A 24,632-nucleotide genomic window follows, 5' to 3' on the forward strand; every position below is an offset into this window, starting at 1 on the left:
TAAATAATCACAGCCAGGGCTTTGGCAAGCTGGGCTCATAGACTCATAGACTTTAGGGTCAGAAGGGACCAATATGATCATCTAGTCTGACCTCCTGCACAAAGCAGGCCACAGAATCCTACCCATCCACTTCTATAACAAACTCCTAACCTATGTCTGAGTTACTGAAGTCTTCAAATTGTGGTTTGAAGACCTCAAGCTGCAGAGAATCCACCAGCAAGTGACCCATGCCCCATGCTGCAGAGGAAAGCGAAAAACCTCCAGGGCCTCTGCCAATCTGCCCCGGAGGAAAATTCCTTCCCGACCCCAAATATGGCAATTAGCTAAACCCTGAGCATGTGAGCAAGACTCACCAGCCAGCAGTAAGGAAAGAATTCTCTGCAGTAACTCAGATCCCATCCCATCTAACCTCCCATCACAGACCACTGGGCATACTTACTTGCTGATAATCAAAGATCAATTGCCAAAATTAAGCTATCCCATCATATCATCCTTTCCATAAACTTATCAAGCTTAGTCTTAGAGCCAGATATGTCTTTTGCCCCCACTACTCCCCCTTAAAAACCTCCAAGTATGGAGATTCCACCACTTCCCTAGGTAACCTATTCCAGGCCTTCACCACCCTCCCAGTGAAATACTGTTTCCTAATATCCAACCTAGACCTCCCCTACTGCAATTTGAGACTACTGCTCCTTTTTCTGTCATCAGTCACCACTGAGAACAGCCTAGCTCCATCTTCTTTAGAACCCCCTTCAGGCAGTTGAAGGCTACTATCAAATCTCCCCTCATTCTTCTCTTCTGCAGACTAAATAACCCCAGTTCCCTCAGTCTCTCTTCAGAAGTCATGGGCCCCAGCCCCCTAATCATTTTCATTGCCCTCCGCTAGACTCTCTCCATTTTGTCCACATCCTTTCTGTAGTGGGGGTTCCAAAACTGGATGCAATGCTCCAGATGTGGCCTCACCAGTGCCGAATAGAGTGGAATAATCACTTCCCTCGATCTGCTGGCAATTCTCCTACTAATGCAGTCCAATATGCCATTAGCCTTCTTGGCAACAAGGGCACACTGTTGAGTCAGATCCAGCTTCTCATCCACTGTAATCTCCAGGTACTTTTCTGCAGAACTGCCTGTTAGCCAGTCAGTCCCCAGCCTGTAGCGGTCCCTTGGATTCTTCTGTCCTAAGTGCAGGACTCTGCACTTGTCCTTGCTGAACCTCATCAGATTTCTTTTGGCCCAATGCTCCAATTTGTCTACGTCACGCTGGACCCTATCCCTACCCTCCAATGTATCTACCTCTTCCCCAACCTTAGTGTCATCCGCAATCATTAATAAAGATGTTGAACAAAATCGGCCCCAGGACCAACCCCTGGGGTACTCCGCTTGATACTGGCTGCCAACTAGACATCGAGCCATTGATCACTCCCCATTGAGCCCGATGATCCAGTTAGCTTTCTATCCACCTTATAGTTCATTCATCCAATCCATACTTTAACTTGCTGGCAAGCATACTGTGGGAGATGATATCAAAAGCTTTGCTAAAGTCAAGATATATCACATCCACTGCTCTCCCCATATCCACAGAGTCGGTTCTCTCACCACAGAAGGCAATCAGGTTAGTCAGGCATGATTTGCCCTCGGTGAATCTATGTTGACTGTTCCTGATCACCTTCCTCTCCTCCAAGTGTTTCAAAATGGATTCCTTGAGGACCTGCTAGGTGGTTTTTCCAGGGACTGAGGTGAGGTTAACCCGTCTGTAGTTCCCTGGATTCTCCTTCTTCCCTTTTTAAAAGATGGGCACTATATTTGCCTTTTTCCAATTGTCTGGGACCTCTCGCTCACAAGGGCTCAGCTGTTCTACATTCAAATAACTCATGTAATGAATCATGAGGCTCCCAGGGTATGTCTACTCTTTGAGCTGAGGGTGTAATTTCTAGCTTGAGGAAACATACTCACACTAGCTCTAACTGAGCTAGCGCAGTAAAAATAAGTGTGGCTGTGGCAGCACAAGTGGTGGGAAGAGCTAGCTGTTTCAGTACATACTCGTCAGAGATGCTAGCTATGTACTTACCCCCTCGCACTGTCACTCTATCACGCTGGCTCTGTTAACGCTAGCGCAGGCACGTCTCTTCAAGCTGGGAATCACACCCCAGCTCAAAGCATAGACATACCCTCAGTTTTTCATCCGTCCTTATGCAGGCAAAACTTTCACTGATAGAAGCTGCTGTGTTAATGCTCATACAGCACAAACAAGATCGACAAAGCTTAGAGGGCCCTTTCTGAGTCACAGTGCTTTATAGAGTTCCTTTAACCAAAGATAACAGCTCCTAGTCCTTAACCATATAAAACTTTTATCTCTTAATTTTTTCCCCATTTATGCCTTATCACTAGTGGCACAGCACTTTATCTGTACTCTTTAGTAAATTCAGTCCCCCTCCCGTTGCTTAATATATAGGTGGATCTGGAAACCTGATTTGCCCCATTCCCTGTTTTAAGGTTATGTCCATGCTTGGTTCATTTCCATGTTGCATCAAAATATGAGCACATTATATTAATTTTACAATGAAATAATTTATTTTATGGTTCATTTTCTAAGAGGACAAATGATCAAAATGTGAAGTTATGCTGCTCTTATTTATAGGATCAGCTGGAATCCAGGCATACCACCCTTCCATAAGATTTAAGAATTTACTTAGCCATAAGCCAGGAAGGCAACAAATTTACAACTCACATTCAATACGTTGAACAGAATAAATCAATTCTGAGAAATTAAACAGAAAGTGCAACTTAGTACACTGCCAATAATCCATTAGGGATGGGAAAATTCAAAATGAATTCTTCACAACATTAATAAGGGCTTGGGCTAGGAAAAGATTCATATTAAATCAGAACCCCTAGTAAAATTATTAACTACATGCATCAAACAAAGAATAAATAAAATACTTTGTACTTACAGCATCTTTTACCTGAGGATCTCAAAATAATTTTGAAAGCTTTACAAGTATTAGTTCTATATTTTTCCATTCACAAACTTTTTTCTGTCTAAATGAATTATTTTAGATTAACCAGAGACAAGAAAAAAGTATAAAATCTCCATGAGAGCACACATCTTTTTGTGGCAGCCTATAATGAACTGAACACACATGGCTGGCTGGCTGGCTCTATAGGCAATAGTTCTTAGAGGCTGAAAGTTGTGGTGTACAGGAAATAAAGATATATAGTTATATAGCTAAGAACACCACAATTAGTATCCCACCCCAGAAAGTCCCCAGCCTTCCAGTGGTATAGATTAGAGTAGGATGAAGTTTTTTCGGCTAATAATAAATTTGCTGAAAAATGCATTTTTCAGGCACCAAAACCATTTGTGAATTCAGTTCAAATGCAAGAAATAGTATCAGCTGAAAAAAACCTCCCTCCCTCCCCCCAAAACACCAGCACTGCGTCAAAATTTATTTATTTACTCATTTCTGGTATAATGTATTCCTTTTAAGCCCTGGTAGAGCACAATGTTGGATCTTAAAATGACATCACTTTGATTACCATGCTTCCCTTCAGTCCCAGCTTGAATTCCAACAGGATTTCAGTGATTGCTTTCTCAAGAACTGGTAGAGCTAATAGCAATTTGGAATCTCAGCTTTCAAATGGTATAGCCTTGACCCCGACTGTGGCAGTGTATGAAATTATTGGCTGCTAAAATCACCTCACGGTTAAAGTGAGCATGTACGTATGTGAGAAAGAGAACAAGAACAATAATTTAAGGCTGCATTGGAGTATAACTATTATTGGTCCATACCTAGGGCAACAGATCCTGAATTTGAGCTTACATTTACATATTTAAAATTTAATTTTTCACTTTAAAAAAGAAAGTATGTTTCTATCCCTCATGATTGTGAGTGTAACTGATGTAGTGGAGTTTATCTAAGTCTGTAGATAGCCTGGGGGAAAAAAGCTCTGAGAGGGGCAAACTTCCTGATGCATCTCAGGAAAGTGCTGACTCCAAGACCCATTTCACTGGGGTGGGGCCCACTAATACATCCCAACAGAGAACTCTGTATGGCAGGAGAGGAAGTGTGCAGTGGGCCTGGACCACCTTTCCAAGATACCAGGGTGAGCCTCCCTGCTGCTAAACACTTGCCTCTCCGAGTGACAGAGGGGATCCTTGCTGCTGCTCCTCATGTTAGAAGGATGCCTCCACACCACTGCCTGTCACTCCAAGCAAGGGGCAAGGTCACTGTTCAGGGCTACAGTAGTGGAGCCATAGCTGCCCGTCACTTGGTGTGTCTGGAGCCCTGCATTGCCTTAATCCCAGTGTGACAACAATAAAGTGAGGGAATGGGACAGAAATATCAAGATAGTAATCAAAATGTTGTGATTTTAAGGTCTGATAACTCAAACTGCCGGGGAGAGATGGAGTGATACAAATGCTTTCCAGTTCCAAGCACTGAATGTGTAAAACCCCAAAGCATTGTTTCTAAAAGAAAACATGATTAAATAAAAGGAAATTATCATATTTAACCTATGCGTGACTGGAGCCATTAGAAGTATTATATTGATTTCTTCTAAAAAAGCAAACCTACCAATAGGATTAAACCATTTTAAAATGGTCATTATGAAAACCAGCATGGAATGCTTAGCTAGTAAAGAAACTCGAAAGAATATTCCTGTTTGGTATGCTTCTTGCATTCAGCAGCCCCTGTAAAGACTCCTGAGTCCTGTCTTTAAAACGCTAGTATTAGAAGCACAAAATTGTTTAAATCAGCCCAAAGTAACAGTTAAAATGATGATAATGATTCATTTTCCACACAGCAAGAATTGATTTTCATAAATCATCTTTCCTGTTGCTTGTGCAGACCCATATCTATCACTGCTACGGTTCCTTGGGTTGACACGAGGTATAATTACAGCTAGATCTACGTCTGCTAACTCCCTTTGCTTAAATTATTATTGTAGCTTGCAGCCAATCAGTTTTTCATTCTATTCTCAGTCTCAATGAGAATACTTTAGTAATTGTTCTGCCACCAAGACAGCTCCCACAATAAGGACAATAGCGTGTTCTATTTCTAGACTATTATCTTTAAAGAGTCCCACACAGTTTAAAGAACTCCAGTATCAGTAAGGGCCTCAACCTGCAGCGTGAAAAGGCATTAGAGTGCTCAACAATGCATACGATCGGATCCTACATTTCTCATGTCCTCCATTCTCTTGTTTTACCACTAACTAGAAATAATACTTATTTGATTATAGTTAGTATCTAGAAACATGGTATGAAAATATTAAACCAGTGAAATCACAGAACAATAGTGTCTGCTTTCTAAAGTACTAATGCAAGATTTACCAATTTTTGCTAATTTATTTCAAAACATTTTTTCTTCTGTTTGATCACATAGACACTTATTTTGGTTCAGTATCACAGAATAATCTTTTGTTATTAATTTGGTTTCTTGCTTGGTATAGGACCAGCAAAAGGCAAACTAACTAATGACTCTATGGGTATTACAATAAACCAGATTGCTGACTAGCAGAACACTGACTGATCGGCTTTAAAATAAAAAAACCCAAAAACATTTTATAATCAATTTACAGACATTGCTCATAGCTAAGGTTCAGTCCATAGGACTAAAAACTATTTTAATTCACCCTTCCTAATAATCATTTTAAGATGCTAACATTTTTTAAATACTTGAAAAAACTGATAGATTATTTGCATGAGTCACACTTGTTATATTATGAAAGTTTTTTATTTCATTTCATTTATTTTAAGTATGTAACAGAGAAAGTAGAATGAACTACCAACCACAGCCTTTGTTTGTTCACAGCCTACGTGCAACACAATATACATTTCTTAAAATCACGCTCCAGCGCTCCTCGTTAGCATTTATATTGCTTCAATGTGTTTACAATTGCTTTAAAAAAAAGCCAGCTTAATGTGGATGGGAGAATATACTAATAATTAAGACAGTTCCCACATCTCTCCATCTGAACTTTAGACAGTAACAGTGTTTTAACATTAATTTTTCTTGGCATCTAAATGAAAAAACTGGGAAATTTCGTACAAAGCCACGCAAATTTAACCTCCTAATTGGATTGATCTTTTTACATACAGAGCTTGCTCTCAACGCTATTACAATCTTGAGTTTCCTTCTAGGTACTGTATGGAATATTCATTCTTGTATACAACCTTCAAGTGTATATGTCGCTACCAAGTAATACCTGGAGAGCCACCTAGAGCTATACGAATTTTGCAAAAAACACTGCTCAAATATTTATTTGTATTTTAAACAAGAGTTGGTCACGTCTTTGTATCTACTTACCAAGAATATTTTAGGAAAGAAAGTCTACTGGCAGGAACCATTCACGGAAACAAGTGAATTTTAGGCAAATAGACCATATTTGTGCAAAGAAAAAATGAATGCGAATATTTCAAGAGTTACTCTCATCCAACTAGGAAACAGTAATACACTCTCTCACCTGTGTGTCCAATCAAGAGGGTTCAAATATCAAATACTGGCAACAAACTTCTCAGGAAAATGTTGAAGACAGAGAATTATTCATTGAAATTGCTCAACAAATAATTTCTAACAAATTAGAGAAAATCATGATCAGCTCACAGATAATTTGTGGACAGAGAAAAGGTTGAGTTGTCATAGAAACTACTTGCTTTGAATTATACACCCAGATCTGCTAAGGATACAATTTAACAATCTAACCTGTGATACTACCACATGCATCTTTTCTCAGTTGGCTTTAAGCTTTCCTTGTCTTTCCCCTGCCTATCATATTGCACACTGATCTTTTAAGTACTGTGTCTTGCTAATGAAGTAACTGCTGAATAATTAAATAAAAACCCACTTATGGAAACATTTTATTTGGATGAGACATCTTGTATAAATCCCTCTCCATTACACAAATTATTCCCTTTTATCCTTTTTATTATATGATTTATATTGTAATACTGCTTCAGGGCATCAGTCAAGGATTCCCCACTCTCCACACCCTCATTGTGCCAGGCATTGTTCTCACACACAGCAAAAAGATGATCTGTCCCAAACAGTTTACAATCTAAGAATAAAATGAGAGCCAACAAATGCATGCAATAAACTGACAGGCAGAGCACGAGATAATTAGATGATTATGAACAGAGATTATGAACTCTGTAGTCCTCCTACACTCTCCACAACTCTAACCATAACTGAGCCATGAAAAAAAAAACTACAGAGCAAATTATAAAGATATGGGCTCCAACTGCTAGTTACAGAACCTCTGTGGACATCCCGAGCCATGGGGCACCAAACCAGGATTACATGGCCATCCTCTGTCTGAAATAGCAGATTTAAGATCACAATTGCAGCTGAAATCAAAAGTGAATTATTACTCTAATATTTTTAATCTATATTATAAAATCAAGAGATGCAAATGACACTTGGATATGTGGGCACATTTGGAACCCCAGAAAATATTAATGGTCACTTTTGTGGTTTCTTCAAGATTGTTACCAACAGGGCAAGGATTGACAGAACAGCATCCCTGAAATGTTAAAAAAGATAACCTGACATATGGTAAAACTTAAAAAGACGGTCATGGAGAAAAGGCTGGCATTAATATCAAGAGGAATAAACTGGGTATGCAAGCATACACAGAACCACCAGAGTATTCTAAATTCAATGTACCTGTCACAACCTGAACTTTATTGTTAATGAGGTATTACATTCATCAAGGAAATAGGGTTTTGTAACATTCCAGGGCCCAAATAATTTATTCTTTTTCTCTTCAGTAAGTCAGCAATCCTGAAGATGTATGCAGTGCTGAATACTGATGTCAATATTGGATAGCACACTGGCATCAGAGAACTAGACAAGTGTCTAGTTTCAGGATGCAGCAGCAGACACCGAAAAGGCAGCTGAGACTAATGAACCTATCAGCATGTGAAGCAGCTACGCTAAAGGTTTACAACAGAACAATAGTCAATGCAGTGCTTTGAACATGTATCAACTTTGTAAGTTCTAAGTATTAGTACTGCTTTTATGCTATTGCAATCATACCCCGTGTGCCTTGTGATTTGTCACAACCTCCTCTTAAGAGCTCAGTTTAGTTACTAGTTCCACTGAAGACTCTGCACAATTTTGATGCTCAGTCTCACAGTTCTTATTTAGGTAAATAGTCCATTGATTTCAATGGCAATTTTGCCTAAGACAGCAGTGTGTAAGGACTGGAAACTATAGCCAAAGCAATTAATGGTATTAAGTAGATTCATAGAAGGATGAAGACGACAAACAGCACTTTTTTCAACTTTGATTTCTAGTATTCTGTGGTAAATAAATCCTACTGCAATAGAGATTGAGGAAGATTTTAAAAGAGCATCCATGAATGTTTCCAACCTGTCAAATGAGCTATGGTATGTCTTGTGAAATCTCCCAAATTAGGGTTGGACAAGCAAAACAAATGTTCAGTTATAGTGACAATAAAGAAACTGTCCAAAATCCCCTGCTGAAATTCAAAAGGGATTTTTGTGCTACTCTTGCAATGCTAGAAGAGAGGTTTCAATCACTCTCTCACTTCCAGTAGACATTCAGAATATATGTGTATTTTTCCATTCTCAGGGAGACTAACTGGAAAGCACTCTGTAAATGTTGAAAGCAAAACTGACAGAACCAAACCCCCCCACCACCACCCCACACACACACTGCTCATCATGAGCTGAATGGCTGAAAGTGAAAAAAAACTACACCGAAACTTCCAATTTCTTGTTGGACAGACCAGCAGAGAGAGGCCCCAAAATTAGGATGTCTCTGCATGTATAATTACTACAGAGCAACATGCTACCATGATCAGAGATCATTCCAGGTTTGTGACTTTTTGACCTTGCACATTTTTTCTGAGTTTGAAGTTGGCACAAGTTTAAGCTCCCAATCCTGCCAAAAGATATATGCAGGTGAACCACTGCACCAGCTGGTAGCCTCAAGCGGCTACCACACCAGATCCACCTGCGGACACATCACTGCAGAATTCAGCCTAAATTATTATCACATCACCCCAGAGACCACTTAGAAGACACTCAGCTATCCCTAACTCCACTGGAGCTATTTACAACAGCTGAGGATTTGGTTCACTAAGTCTAGGAACACAAAAAAGCCACATACACATTCATACATATTTCAAAGGGATCTTTGCTCTTCAGCAGATTAGCTGCTGTTATTTAATTGTTGATCAGGTTCTAATGCCCCATATCTCTCAATGTATTCTTAAACACATACCAATTAACTCAACTTGTTATAGACTTGGAACTGTTTCCTGTAATGGCTTCAAACACCATGCAATGGAAGAATCAACTCCATCTCAGATATAGCATTAAACTGGCAAGTTCCAAACTTTTTCAGTTTTGACCCGACAGTACAACTCACTGTGATTAAGGGCTGCAAAATCATGCCTTACGCAATAGAACCTAGAGATCTGACAACATTGACCTTATCGAGACTGATGAAACTGTTGGCTGCATTTCAAATTGTGTATGAGAAATAAGCCCTCATTGCTTGTTTGTAAACTTCCTATAAAATATGTGCTTTATGCATTATTAACAAGTTGTAAACCGAACACAAGGTCGGTCTCAAACTGCTGGCAAGTAAATACAGTATTACTCAGCACAATTCTTTTCATTTACATAACATCAGACTCTTGTAGCATAATTAACCTTGGCAGCACAACTAAGCTTTCCTCAGTATGCTCTCTTAAACAGCTGTTATGATGAGAGAAGTATTCCAGATTTTTTTGTGAAAGAATTTAGTGCTATGTTAGTGGAAATGCAAAGAGCTTGATTCTGACACTCTTACTCAGGCTGAGTAATCATATTCAAATAGTCCTATTGAACTCGACAAGAGTACTGGCATAAGTACTATAATATGAATGCAGGAAGTAAATGGGCAGAATCAGGCCATTAATATTACACTGCTAATATATTCATTTAGGGAGGGGTGAAATATAAGTCATAACAGCAATAAATGACTTGCAGCAGTGTCTCATTTTATTTTAATCAGAGATGGGCTCAAACTAGAATCCCAGATAATAACAGCTCTAGACTTTGGGGAAACTCAGATCCCATTCCAAAATCTGGTGTTTCACATTAAATTAAATACACTGCTATAATAATAAGTCTTTGCAATTGCCCTTTACAAAAAATAGATTTTAAAGGAACGCACAAAACAATATGCACATTTAAAGGTGACCAGCTTAAAATTAGCTGCACCTACCTTTATTGTTCTTGCATATGGCTATCAATATGCGATTTCCATGCCCACATTTTCCATGATCAGGTACACAGACTCCTTCGGAAATGACCCACTGGTAACACATCGGATCTTCACAAGGAATAGATTCTACTAAGTGTGGACAACCCTGAGACATACCAATGGGTTCCACAACAACATGCCTTTGTCTCATTCTAAATCCTAGAAAGACAGAACAGAGACATTTATCATCATTAGTATTAAGATATTTTGTCTGCAAAGGCTGATATATAGGGCATGTGGAGTTCTATGGCATTTCAAACTATATTTTTAATAAAAAACAGTACAGCAATGTTCATAAGTAAGGCTGCGAATCTGTCACAGATTCCAGCCACACTGCCTCCCACCCCACCAGCAGTGGCGGTCCTGGGCCAGCATGGCCACCCCCAGCCAGCCGTGGTGGCAGTGCCAGTCCCAGGTCGTCTTCTGTGCCTCCACCCCCCTCTGAGCACCAGTGGGCACCCTGGACCTCTCCTCCAGTCCAGCAGCTGTACTCCCAGAGCCCTCCAGAACACTCAAGATTTAGACGGAGTTACATAGTTCAAGCCATGGACAGGTCACGGAGCCATGGATTTTTGTTTATTGCCCATGACGTGTCCATGACTTTTACTAAAAATACCCCTGGCTAAATCTTAGCCTTATTCATAAGGCCTTCTAAATATTTGCAACCTCACTGGCCTTGCAAAAAAAGACAAAATGTATCTCTCTATATTTACAGTTTTGTCACTGCAAACATAATGTTGATTGCAGAATTCCAGGAGTCTTGATTTCTACCACAACCCATCTCCTAATTCCACTGCCATTTGATCCAACACATGCCTTTTCATTGAACTTGGATGTAAAACATATGCCCAAATACATGGACATAAAGTAAGAACTATATATGTCATGATGTGAATACAATTTTAAAAAGATAAAGACGACCAAACAAGTAATTCAAAATCTAAACCATAATTAACCTCCTTCTGGGTCTCTGAGTTTGAAAAATCTTGTTCTGAGATACAAAAGACCAGTTTACTAAGAAATAATTACTCTGCTTTATGAAGATATAAAATTCATATTGGACCCCCTCAAAATAACATCCTTTTAAAGTGGGAGATTCAAATTTAATATTGGAACAAAAAAGTTACAAAATAAAGAACTGAGTACATAATTTAATGCCATTTGAATGAAAACAAAAGTCATGATGCTGTATTCAATAGTGGAGCTAGTATGCAAGTAAGTGTCTTTCAGCATGGGTTTGCTTTGGATATGATAGAGTATAAACTAGCTATATCCATGGTTTGAATTAGTGGATTTACCATGGTGTGCAGCCATTCTGCATCATGCAATGTTCTCATTAGGACTCACTGACTCAGCAGAGTTGGAGGAAGCAAGTCCACACCTGGATGGAAATTTTCTAGAGAAAACATTTGGTGCTGCAGAAAGTAGTGTTGGTGATTCAGAAAACAGCACACTTCCCTCTGAGTCTCTACTACACCAACATCTCAGACAGAGGACATGGGACAGATCGTGGTTGGAGGCACAAACCTCCCAACCCTGGAGGTGGGGGCTGCTCCCAGCATAACTTAGACAGGCCCTCATGTCTACCTAAGGGCAGCCTGGGAAAACTGCTACAATTATGAGCCGCCAGAATCTCCACACTGCTACATGCTGCAACTCTGAGCCTAACATTCTCCTCCTGCCTTCCAGCTCCACACCCAGCATGCCCGCTACACCAGGAGTTTTAAGACAGTTCCCAGAAGACTTTTAGAGCCCCTCTATGTCTCTCTAGCCCTTTTACCAAAAATAGAGGGGCTGGAGTAGGGACAAGGATCTCACCCATATTTTTCAAGAATAACAGCATACAACATCAAATATCAGAGGAGTAGCCGTGTTAGTCTGGATCTGTAAAAAGCAACAAAGAGTCCTGTGGCACCTTATAGACTAACAGATGTATTGGAGCATAAGCTTTCGTGGGTGAATATCCACTTTGTCAGACATATGTAAACATCAAAGGCCACCTTCTACCCTAGGATCCACCTGTTGGGTCCAACTTATATCAAATGAATTCAATAGGAAACCACGTTTGGATCCAATTGTTTTAAATTCCTATCCTTACCTGCTGGTGTTGAGTTTAATTCAGATCTAATTACAGGCTGTAGCATATGAGAGAAACAGTTAAATAACCTTTTCTTCCCTGGTGATCCTGGCAGTTCTCATGAACACAGGGTCCCCATGCAGACCAGGAGGAAACCAGACAGTCAGAAGAACATGGAACGTTGCACAGCTGGGAGGCAGAGGGAGCAGGGCCAACACACAGTTTCTTGTCAGCTGGCCTAGTGACTAAACAGAAAAGAAGTTATGGACGTGGTTTCATTCATATAAACTTCACAGAGCTTCTGAATTTATTAATGGCATTTGTTCCCTGGAGCAAACCCAATCTGCTAGGCTCTAATTAAGCAGCAAAAGAGAATCTACCTGACCCAAAGTGTTTTATGTTCTAAGGCAAAATATTTAAGCATTGCTTAAGTCCATCCCTATTCAGGAAAGCAGTTAAATGCAGGATTATGTTAAGCACATGTTTAAGGGCTTTCCAGTCTAGGACTGGACTGCTGAATCAGAGTACCAGCTGTATTTTCACTCTGAAAGGTAACTATGTAAAAATGAAACACCTTACTCAGCAGATCCATGACCTGTGAATATTCAGGTCAGGTCTGCTTGCTATAGAGGAAAAAAAAAGTGTTTACATTTTACTGCTATTAATACTGCAGAAACCAATGGTGATGAGATGATTAATTAAATTCTCCTCTAGCTCATGCACCACATTGGTTTAAGTAAATTCCAGCTGTTGTTCCAAATCTTGCCTTCATTCACACCATCAATTATGTAGATCTCCATGGCTGTGCGTGATGGAAAGATTGCACAATTCCAGAAGACTCTCCATGCTAGAAGACGATATGGCCCAGATCTATTTACATACAATACATTCAATGAAGGGACCATGGGACTGACTGGGGAAAAAAAGTGTTTTCAAAAACTATATGCATTAGCAAACATTTCTTTGTTTCTTCCTGATGTTCTACCATTTTATGCTTAAAGGAAACCACAGTCTTAAATTGCTTTCACAGAAGGCTTTGGTGCTTGTCTCAGCAAACATTAATGCCCAAAGTTCTTTCATGCCAGTACTTCCGGTTCAGATACAGGAACACTGAGCAGCAACTTAGATTCTAAGTCATGGACTCAGAATTCATATCTCTTGCTCCTAAGGCACGCTAGGATATAACTGTACTATTAAATGGCAATAGATGAAATTTAATTGAAAACTAATGAAAGATACTATTAATGTTAAAAAGACTGCTTTCTGAATGATTTCTGAAAAACAATATTGCCTTTGACATATTCATTTAGGGACTACACCAAGCTGGCAGGAATCCAATTCACCTTACTGCTAAAGTAAATAGACCTTTTCTACAGATTGCAAAAGTCAAATGACAGAAAGGGTAAGATAAATATTAGAATTTTAACCATAAGGCTTTTTTTTTTTATCAAGAGGCTTTCTGTGTTAGTTAATATCCCCTCAGCACTAGGTTTAGCAAAATAATTTATCATTTTTGTAACTCACTGGGAGAAACGAAAGCAAATCAGTTTTAGGGCACAGAGTCAACTTTAAGAATTAAGTCACATCCCATTCTACTATAACTGTTTCATTTCAGCCATGTTGTGCATCTCTTGACATTATTTTGAAATAAAAATGGTAGCAATCATCCATACATTTAGAGTATGAATATATCATTTCTAAAAATAACTTGATGAATTAGAAATATGCTCATGGATATGGCCAAATGTCAAAAAGTCCTCCAAATTTCTGCCAGTAGTTACTTTTGCATATTGCAGAGATGAAAACTTGTAACGAAATACTGTATTTCAGAAATAAGAACAAAAAGGAATAGGCTGCATTAATACAGTATTACGTGAGCTAAGTCATTTCGACTAGACATGGTAGCTGTAAAAGCACTGCTTCTCCTGCCACACAAGGGCCAGGTGAACTCTAACAGAGAACTGACCATCTGTAAAAGAGTTCCATTATTTGTCTAGCCATCTGATTGGCAGACAACCCCAAACTCAAGGGTGGCTCCCACTAGTTCAAGGATACTGTTCATTGATTGACCCTGTTCTGAGTTCCAGCGGAGCTTTATTTGCTTTTTTTTAATTTGTCTGACTATATACGTAGTATTTCTTTAAAACTGTAGCAGGACAACCTGTAGGAACGAGATGGGTAAAGGCTCTGCAGGAAAGCAGAGAAAAATAGGCTGAATACCTTTATGGGTAATGCTGTTTTCCTTATTCAAATAAAGTTCTTTGTTCAGTTTTAAGATAAAGTGTCTCTTTCTGTGCTTCTTTTCGTTGCCAAATGACAGAACTCAAAGAAACATGCAACATCCTACAAGGCAGAAATAGCTCATCCTAGATCAGGGGTTGGCAACCGATGGCACGCAGGCCGATTTTTAATGGCACGCTGGAGCCTGCCGACGCGGCAAGCTGCAGGGTCCGCGCTCCCTGGCCGGAGCGCCGGCTGAGCGCAGCAAACCGCCAGCCCCTTCCCCTAGAGCCCTGCCGCCGCGCGCAGAGCTCTGGGGGCCAGGACTGCGCGCTCCCGCGGGGCAGCGTTTGGCTCCGTGGGGAGGGAAAACCGCTCCCCGCTCATCCGGGGCCGTGCTGCCGCGCGCGCAGCGCTCTGCAGGGCGGGGCTGGGCTGGGCTGCGCGCGCGGCGGCGACAAAACTCCGGATGAGCGGGGAGCCTCATGGTAAGGAGTTCGGGGCAGTCAGGGGACAGGGAGCAAGGAGGGTCCTGGGGGGCAGTTAGGGTGGGGGGGTCTCTGGAGGGGGGGTCAGGGGACACGGAGCTGGGGGGGTTGGATGAGTTGGGAGTGCTGGGGGAGGAGCTGTCAGGAGGTAGGGGTGTGGAGAGGGGTTGGGGCAGGCAGGGAGTAGGGGGGCTTTTATGGGTCCAGAGGTCTGGGGGTCCTGTCAGAGGGCGGGGAGCAGTTAGATAGGCATGGGAGTCCAGGGGTTTCTGGCTGCGGGCGGGGGTGTGGATAAGGGTTGGGGCAGTCAGGGAACAGATAGAGGGTCTTAGGGGGGCAGTCGGGACAAGGGGCAGGGAGGCTTAGATGGGGGTGGGGTCCCAGGAGGGGGTAGTTGGGACAAGGGGGGCGGTCCTGGGTCAGCAATCACCCAGCCCTCTGCCCTGACCCCTCCCCCACACATACGTAGCCCTGAGCCCTGTACCACCCAGCACTCTGACTCCTTCACACACACCCCATGACTCTGGCACCCCCATACATACCCAGCCCCCTACCCTGACACCTGCACCCCCTCACATGCCCCCAGCCCTCTGCCCTGACTCTTGCACCCCCCACATCCCATGCACACCGCACATCCCCCACCCTGAGCACCAAATGAGAGCTCCTGCACCCCCACTCACATTCCCACCTGCATCCCTCACACCAAATGGGAGCTGACCAGGTAAGTGTCCCCACCCCCAACCCTGAGCCCTGTCCCTCATTCTAGCTCCTGGCCAGACCCTTCACCCCCAGCCCTGTACTCGGTCCACTTCCACCCTCAGCTCAGTGCAGAGAGTGGAAGAGAATGGGCCCACAGTATGTGGGCAGGGCCGGGACCGTAGACCAGCAGCGGGCTGAGCAGTTCCGGCAGCCGGGATGCCGGCTGGCGGATGGAACCCCTGAGCGGCAGTGGGCTGAGCCGCTGTCGGTCTGGGGTCCCGACTGCTGGCCCCGCACAGCCCGCTGCCAGTCTGGGTTTCTGGTTGCCAGACCCTTCCCAGCTGGGGTCCCGGCCACAGGTCCCACTCAGCCCACTGTCGGCCTAGGTGAACAGAACCCCAGACCAGCAGCAGGCTGAGGGGCTGGCAGCGTAAGATCAACATTTTAATTTAATTTTAAATGAAGCTTCTTAAATATTTTGAAAACCTTGTTTATTTTACAATACAACACTAGTTTAGTTATATAATATATAGACTTGTAGAGAGAGACCTTCTAAAAAACATTAAAAAGTATTACCGGCACATGAAACCTTAAATTAGAGTGAATAAATGAAGACTCGGCACACCACTTTTGAAAGATTGCCGACCCGTCCTAGATCAAGGATGCTGTATTGCAAAGGGTCAGTAGGAGAGAATTCAGTGTATTGCTGTGATAAATGGACAGAGCTGCTAGACCTCTGCCTATGTATTGGAAAGGTCAGGGTTTATTGCACCTTCTAACTTGTTTGATAATTGCACTTGTACTGTAAATAAAGCATTTACTTTGTTTGGGAAAAAATGTCATATTTTCAGCTTGATAACACTTGTTTCCTCTCAGAATTTCTGGGTCAATGCCCCTGAATCAAATAGCAGCCCATTTACTATAGATTGTTTGTTCCTATTTTTAAAAATCCCATGTTCTTCTGGATCTGTAGAATAAGCCTGAAAACTCAGTTGAATGCAAATCTTGTAACTCATTGAAACACTGCCAGGTTCTATAGCAGTGACTTATATAAATTAATTTTGGGCTAATAAATACAGTCACGCTGATGCAGTGAGTTTCGACTATTACATTCACACAAGGTAATACTGAGATAAAGAACAATGTTCTTTAACCAGAGAGTGAATGCACATCCTAACTACAGAAAGCCTTCCCAAAACTATTTTTCACTCCTCCCAGAAGATAAATAATACTTTCTCCTGGACTTTTAAATTAATCTCTCAAGATTGTTAGTTTAAAATGAACACCTAAACATTTCAGAAATTCATGGCCAGAACAGAGAAGTTTCTAGGTATCTGTGACAAACCTATTTTGAACACACAACAATGTGACAACGTCAAGATTTAGTGTCCCTTAAGGAGTATCTCAACTTTGCCTTCACTTTAGTCAGTATTCACCTCCCAGGACAATACATCTTCATATCCACCACAACAGAAGTCAATATATTTTTAATGTTTGGCAGAATCATACAGAGTTAATTACCAGAGGCCAAGACAGGGATAGTATCCATTTTTAAAAGTTGTTATTGGTGATGCCAGGAAATACAGGCCAGTGACTCTTATTTCTGTACTAGAGGAAATTAGTTGAGAAAATCATTGAAGTCTGAATTACAATATAAAACACCTAAATGAGTATACAATAGAAACAAATAATCACAACTTCTGTAAAGGCAAGTCATATGTCTCCAGCCTGAAAGACACTGTTTTGATAGCGATGACAAAATAGTGGGCAAAGGATAGCTGCATCATCTTTTTTGAGCTTAGAAATGGCTCTGACACTAGCTCCTCACATGAGACTGTTAAGGAAACTTGCTGCATCCTGTGTCTGATAAATGCATAAAAAATCCCTTTCTAAGGTGAGAAGTAAAGACCCATTATCAACTGAAAACTACTTCATAGTATAAATAAAAGGCTAATCTCAGAATGGAAAGAAGTTAATAATAGGTTGCCAGAAGCAACGGTGATTCAGTATATTTAGGAACAATCAGAAAGTCCTGGTGCATGAATTAGGTGACATTATAAACTTTTTGGAAAAGAAAAGATGTCTTCCTGTGTTTGTTCACCTCTTAGTACAACGTGGTCCCAATCCTGCTTGGTGCATCTCAGTGCCACCACAATAGAAATATATCTGGCAAACATTTACAATGGGGCATAGTGTTTATTACTGTAAGTACTATGACTGACTAGCAGAAGGTAGGAGGGATGCAGTTGAGAATCTCATAGACTAATAGGTCAGAAGGGACCAATCTGATCTAGTCTGACCTCCTGCACAAGGCAGGCCACAGAACCCCACCCATCCAATTTTATAACAACCCCTATCCCAGGATCGAGTTATTGAAATCTTCAAAATTGGTTTGAAGACCTCAAGCTGCAGAGAAACCACCAGCAAGCGACCCGTGCCCCACGCTGCAGGGGAAGGCGAAAAACCTCCAGGGCCCCTGCCAATCCGCCCTGGAGGAAAATTCCTTCCCGACCCCAAATATGGCGATCAGCTAAACCCTGAGCATGTGGGCAAGACTCACCAGCCAGCGCCCAAGAAGGAATTCTCTGCAGTAACTCAGTTCCCATGTCATCCAACATCTCCCCGCAGATCATTGAGCAGACCTATCTGGTGGTAATCCAAGATCAATTGCCCAAATTAACAATCCTATCATAACATCCCCTCCATATACTTATCAAGCTTTGTCTTAAAGCCAGGAAAGTCTTTTGCCCCGACTACTTCCCTCGGAAGGCTGTTCCAGAACTTCACTCCCCTAATGGTTAGAAACCTTCGTCTAATTTCAAGTCTAAACTTCCTAATATCCAGTTTATACCCATTCGTCCTCGTGCCTACATTAGTACTAAACTTAAATAATTCCTCTCCCTCCCTAACGTTAACCCCCCTGATATATTTATATAGAGCAAGCATATCCCCCCGCAGCCTTCTTTTGGCCAGGCTAAACAAGCCAAGCTCTTTGAGTCTCCTTTCATAAGGCAGTTTTTCCATTCCTCGGATCATCCTTGTAGCCCGTCTCTGAACCTGTTCCAGTTTGAATTAATCCTACTGGAAGAGTCTTAAGGGAGTAGGGATACTGGGGATCAATGAAGGTGATCATGGGAAGAGAAGGTGTGCCGGTAGCTTGTTGAAGATTGGTTAGAAAAAAGCAAGGGTCATAGGATACTAGAAAGCTTTGAGAAAAGGTCACAATGTACTTGGAAGTCACATTGCCAGAGAAGTCATGAAGAAGAAAGGGAAGGGAATCCAGAAGTTTTGGATACGCTTCAGGAAAGGCTCTGAACCAAACCTTGGAACAGTGTGAGATTAGCCCTCCACTAACTGTTTAAAATTAGGATATTTTTATTCTAAGTAAAACTTCATTTTTTATGACTGTCCTTTTCTTTGTGGATGTTCCAGTTTGGTCAACAAAGAAATTAAGTAATTCTGTTTTTATAATAAGCAAAAATATAATGCCCTTATCACTGATCTGTGAGTGACTTTTACATATTCCAGTGGCATAAATGGCCCTAAAATATAAATATGCACACTTGATTTTTTTAGACTTCAAAGATAAGAAACTGAACTAAAATCTACAGTCTCATGCAAATTGATTGGGTGAAGCAGACTAACTACTTACCATATAATAAATAGCTCTATAAATAAATGCACCAGTAATAATGGAGTAAATATTACATGTCATATCAAATACCTTCATGAGAAACAAATCACATTTTTTTAAAAAAAGTTAGGTATTTTACCTTCAAAATATTTTCTATATAATCTGCTCCTTTCACTTCAGCTAGCTTCCAGACAACTGAGAACTGAAAATGTTATACTTCTGTGATAAATGGGTTGCTTTCTCTCATGAATTTAAACCCTTAAGATCTTGAATTACAAATTTAAATCATGCCAGCTTTACACCCCAAAGATTTGCGTAAAATCGTTTGTCTTGCTTGCAAAGGGTTTCCATTGAAGAAGCCAGCTGTTACATATTTATTATTCTATTATCTGACTTTAATCTTATAAATTCTGCTCACAGAATGTTAGATCAATAGCTCAACATCCCAACAATGCAGATTTGACATAGGCGTGCTGAATATATTTCACACTGTGGAGGTACAGTCATCTTCTGAAGCCAGGTAATTTTGATAAGAAAGGGCCGGTTTCTTACCTGAGAAAAAGGTTACTCTGAATTGGATCCACTAATTCAGATGCTGGATTATCATATAAAGGACTTGTACTGCTTCAGTAGCAACACTCAGTTAGCAAACAAAGATCCTTTCATGACACTGCTGACCATCAGTTATCTTTCTCCCCGGGTACTAGTCATATTTTCCTATAGCCAATACATTCTAGCCTATTCTTTCCAAATACTTTCACAAACAAGACAGGAAGGTCAGGACTCAAAGATCTGAGTCTCCAAAATCTAAATTTCTTTGTCATAAATTGATTTTTTTCTTCCTGCAGCTGTACCAATATAGGCATGAATTTGAAGAGCAGTGCACATTGAATATAGGACAGGGTTAGTGCTAATTCAAATACAGTACAAGTCCTTTATATGTTCCAGCTGGCTAACGAGTCTAAAGTGACTGCTAATACCCTTCCTCATTTACACAAATATGTATTTATCCTATTGCATGACACCCCCTTGGGCAACATTTACTGTTTTTAAAGAGATCAAGAGCTGCCTAAACAGGGATATGATCTCCCAAAAGGTTTTGGTGCTGCTCTGGAAAAATGTAAAGGCCCATATGACGTGTAGGATATATTCTGTTTTGAACAAAGAAAAGTTTGAATAAATTCAAAAACTGGAGATAAGGGTCAAATTCTGTTCTAAACTATGTTGGCATAAGTCCAGAGAAACTCGACTGAACTCAGTGTAATTAGTCTGGATTTACACTGATGTGACTTAAAACAGAATTTGCCACCAAAATTCTTATACTATGTACCATAAGGGAAAATAAATGACTTACGATATTTAAGAATTTAGTTTTTTTTCATGTGTGTATGGAAGACAGGTGTTTAAGAAAATATACTATAGATGCCAAAGCCTATGGAGACAAGATCTAGAAGCCTGTTGGCAAGATAGTTCAGTAGTATTCTTTGTCTAAACGGGTAGGGGCAGGTGGGGAGAGAAATAGAGCTAGTCAAACAATTTTTCACCAAACTTTTCTCAGTTGAAACTGAAAGGTTTTCCAGAAACATATTGGTTTTGAATAAAGCTTTGTCAGGAAAGTTTTTCCAGTCCAAGATGGTATTTCTGACAGAGAACCAACAAGAGAGACATTCCTGGAGAAGACTCAGTGATTAGGGCACAAACCTGAGATGTGGGAGACCAAAGCAGGCACCTGAACCTGGCTCTTCCATACCCCCAGTGTCTGCCCTAAGCACCAGGCTATAGAGGCTATTGTTGGAGCTTGTGCTCTCAATTTTTCCATTAAAATTTCTAAAAATCTCAATTTTGTTCTGCTTTCGAAGGAAAACAAGTTTCAAAACCTGAAATTTTTTTGCAAAATGGAATTTTTTTTTCCAGCCAACCCTTGAAATGAAGTTGCATTCTGGTGAGAAGTTGAATCAAGATGTTGTATATAAATAAATAGATTTGTCTTTACATTTTCACTTTAAAAAAAAGTCTTATGAAAGACGCACACAAAAAGCCACAATACATTTGACACAGTGTTTAATTAAGTCTTCCTTCAAAAACAGTACGGTCGGTTACAATGCCCGAGATAATCTTCTCAGATTGATCTGAAAAGATTCAGCCAACACTGGTTTCTTTCCATTGTGGAAGCCACAAACATAGCCACAAGCAATCTCACAGAGCAGTTCATCACATCTGGAAGTTATGCAGAGAACATTGCTTGTAGTAACAATGCTAAGCACTTTTGGATAAAGGCCTTAACATAACGCAATTGTAAACTCTTTGGGGGCAGGGACCACCTTTTTGTTCTGTGTTTACATAGCATCTGGCACAATGGGGTTCAGGTCCGTGAGTGGGCTGCTAGGTGCTACCACAATACAAATCAAAGTTCAAGCACAATTACAGTTTGGAGGCTTACTGCATGTGGACGTGCCCATTAGTGGTTTTGTCAATGCAAGAAACTGTTGTGAGGGTAAGAAAGAGAACGAAAATTTTATCCTATTGTAGTCACTAAAACAGTTTCCTCACTTGATGAGACACATGCAGTGCAAGATAATGAAGAACAACGAAATCTGTGTGTTGGGAAGCCAAGGTTTCAGTTTCTTGGAACAGGAGAAGAAGCAGTTGTATATGGACTGAATGAAGTCTTGTTTTTCTATAGTCTGAGAGGTTATTTTGCAGGCAGATATTAGTGGCAGATTGCATGTCCTAAAGATTTGCTTTGGCTTTGTAAGTAAATAAGTTTAAACTGCAATGTTTTGTTCTTACTATTTTACCATCTCTGCTCAAAGCCATATTCTACAGGAGCAGTACACACTGCAGATAAAAAAGACGAGGATAAATTATTCATAATGCATCTGTATCCGCTCATTACTCTTCCAAAAGCAAAATAACTCCTCTGACTCCAACACCTGTCTGTCTGCCTGCACAGAAGGTGCGTCATTATTATGTTGGCTTTCTCCATCAAGTCATAAGAAAGGTTGTGTGTTAGTCTTGAGCAGAAGATTAAGCCATATCAGAAATAGCCTGACATACTGTAGAGCCTCTGAGTTACAAACACCAGAGTTACAAACTGAGCAATCAGTCACATGCCTCGTTTGGAACTGGAAGTACACAATCAAGTGGCAGCAGAGACTAAAAAAAGCAAATACAGTACAGTCCTGTGTTAAACAAACTACTACAAAATAAAGCGAAGTTTAAAAAAAGATTTGACAAGGTAAGGAAACTGTTTCTGTGTTTGTTTCATTTAAATTAAAATGGTTAAAAGCAACATTTTTCTTTTGCATAATAAAGTTTCAAAGCTGTATTAAGACAACGTTCAGTTGTAAATTTTTGAACGAACAACCATAATGTTTCATTCAGCATTACGAACAACTTCCATTCCCAAGGTGTTTGTAACTCTGCGGTTTGACTGTATTGATAAATAACTGAACCAACACCAAAAAATGGCCAAGTGGATTCAACAAATGGGGACAAGGGGGTGAGGCAGGTCTGCCCCTCCTCCCCGACCTGTGAGACAGGAGGAAGACTGAACTCATTCCAAGAGAGACAGGAGAGTGGGAGACAGTGTGTCCCCATGACCACACATGATGGGCTGTGGTTTCAAACCCAGAACCCTTCAGATCATGGGGGGACCCATGGGAGGCAAGGAATCTCCACACAGACATGCTGTGCTGGGTCTGGAGCTCACTGACTCCCTCATCCAGCTTCCAGGCAGCATGACTCCAATGGAGTCTATTACCAGGCCACTGAGACATTTTTATCTTTACCCACAAAGGTATTTTTCCAGCTCAGTGGCAGCAAAAAAGCATGCAGATTCATGCTATTGATGAGTCTCACAATATTTTTCTTTACCTTTCCAATTTATAGATCCCTGTAATAGGCATTTTAGGATAACCTCTAACAACATACCTTCCTTTAATTTGTGTGTCCCAGATTCTATCACACTTTGGACACAGTACACTTCCCGGACTTGTATTCCACCTCCACAAAGGGCTGTGTGCTTATGTCGGCGAGGGTCCTGTCCATCAAGGAGGAGAGTAACTTGGCATGCTTTCCATTCGGAAGTCCTCCATGAAAATCTTTGAAAGAAAAATAGTGTGTGTAAAACAAGGTTTCATAGAAGACTATGATGAATTGGGTGGTTCTTTATATTAGAAATTTGTTGTTCTTTAGTATGCAAACTCTTTAATATTTGTCGTACATCTTCCTACTTCAAGACATACCTACCAGTGCCAGGCAATACATTAATCCAGTACTTATGTAGAATTTTTCACACTTCTATATCAGAGATTAAGTGATTTGCTCCATACAGGGAGTAAGTCTGAAAGCTGGCTGTTAATCCTGCCCTCAGGTCACAAGGCCATATCTCTCTGTCAATAACTAAGGACCTAATTGTGAGAGGTACTGAACTCTTGCACAGTCAACAGAGTGCCAAGTGTTCAAGAACATCTTGGGATTTGGTCTCTGAGTGATAGCTTCATAAAGTTACAGGGTTTATTGGGTACTACCAATTGCTTCCAGAAGAGGACTGCAATACTTGAGTTAATTTCTCTTTCTTGAAGTTGTGACACACATCAGATTTAGATAAAAAGTATTTTCTCAGCATAGTTAATTCGTGTATAATAAAGAAATTAAACACTTAGGAAAGGTTTAAATTCTTACACACAAATATGTAAGTACCACATAGAAAAACACCCACATTTGAATTGGATACATCTGAGGGTTTGTGTATTAGAATATACGGTGCAAATGGAGGTTAAAAATAGCTGATCTGCCAAAAAAAGAATTGATTAAAACTATGGAAAGGAACAAACAAAAATCACGTTTTCCCATCTCATCTACAAGTGTCGGGATCTTTCAGAGGCACTGACAATCTCAGATCCAATGAACAGGACACCAGTCTGAGAAACAACTGACCATGTGCAAAATGGAGAAGATACTTCCTCTCCTATGTGAAAAACTAACATCTACAGACAAAAAAGCACTATATAAATAACCAAGTATTATGTTTCTGTTGACGCACGTATTGTGTTATCTATATTCCTCCTTAGAGTCTTCCGCAATCTTTTCTATTGCCTTCCTTTCTCCATATTCCCTCAGTCTCCATATGGTCTTAATTTCTTAAAATATGTGCAAAATCAGTTTCATTCCTTCCTTTGCCTCCAAAACAAAATACACTCTCCTGTTACTTCAATTTCACTGGTTGTTAAATT

The 24,632-nt window shown here is 40.6% G+C and overlaps 1 protein-coding gene across 2 annotated transcripts in view; it reads right to left on the reverse strand.

Annotated features, from left to right (window-relative positions):
* The window catches only part of THSD7B (thrombospondin type 1 domain containing 7B), a 529,845-nt gene that overhangs the window by 290,171 nt on the left and 215,042 nt on the right, over positions 1 to 24,632 (reverse strand). For both annotated transcript variants that reach the window (XM_030580720.1, XM_030580719.1), the window contains exons 5-7: positions 23,329 to 23,498; positions 12,444 to 12,599; positions 10,239 to 10,436 (exon numbers count right to left, since the gene is read on the reverse strand). In XM_030580720.1, coding sequence (XP_030436580.1) covers positions 10,239 to 10,436; positions 12,444 to 12,599; positions 23,329 to 23,498 — 524 coding nt within the window. The remainder of the gene's footprint in view (positions 1 to 10,238; positions 10,437 to 12,443; positions 12,600 to 23,328; positions 23,499 to 24,632) is intronic.

The sequence above is a fragment of the Gopherus evgoodei genome, chromosome 11, assembly GCF_007399415.2.
Source record: "Gopherus evgoodei ecotype Sinaloan lineage chromosome 11, rGopEvg1_v1.p, whole genome shotgun sequence".
Classification (NCBI taxonomy): domain Eukaryota; kingdom Metazoa; phylum Chordata; order Testudines; family Testudinidae; genus Gopherus; species Gopherus evgoodei.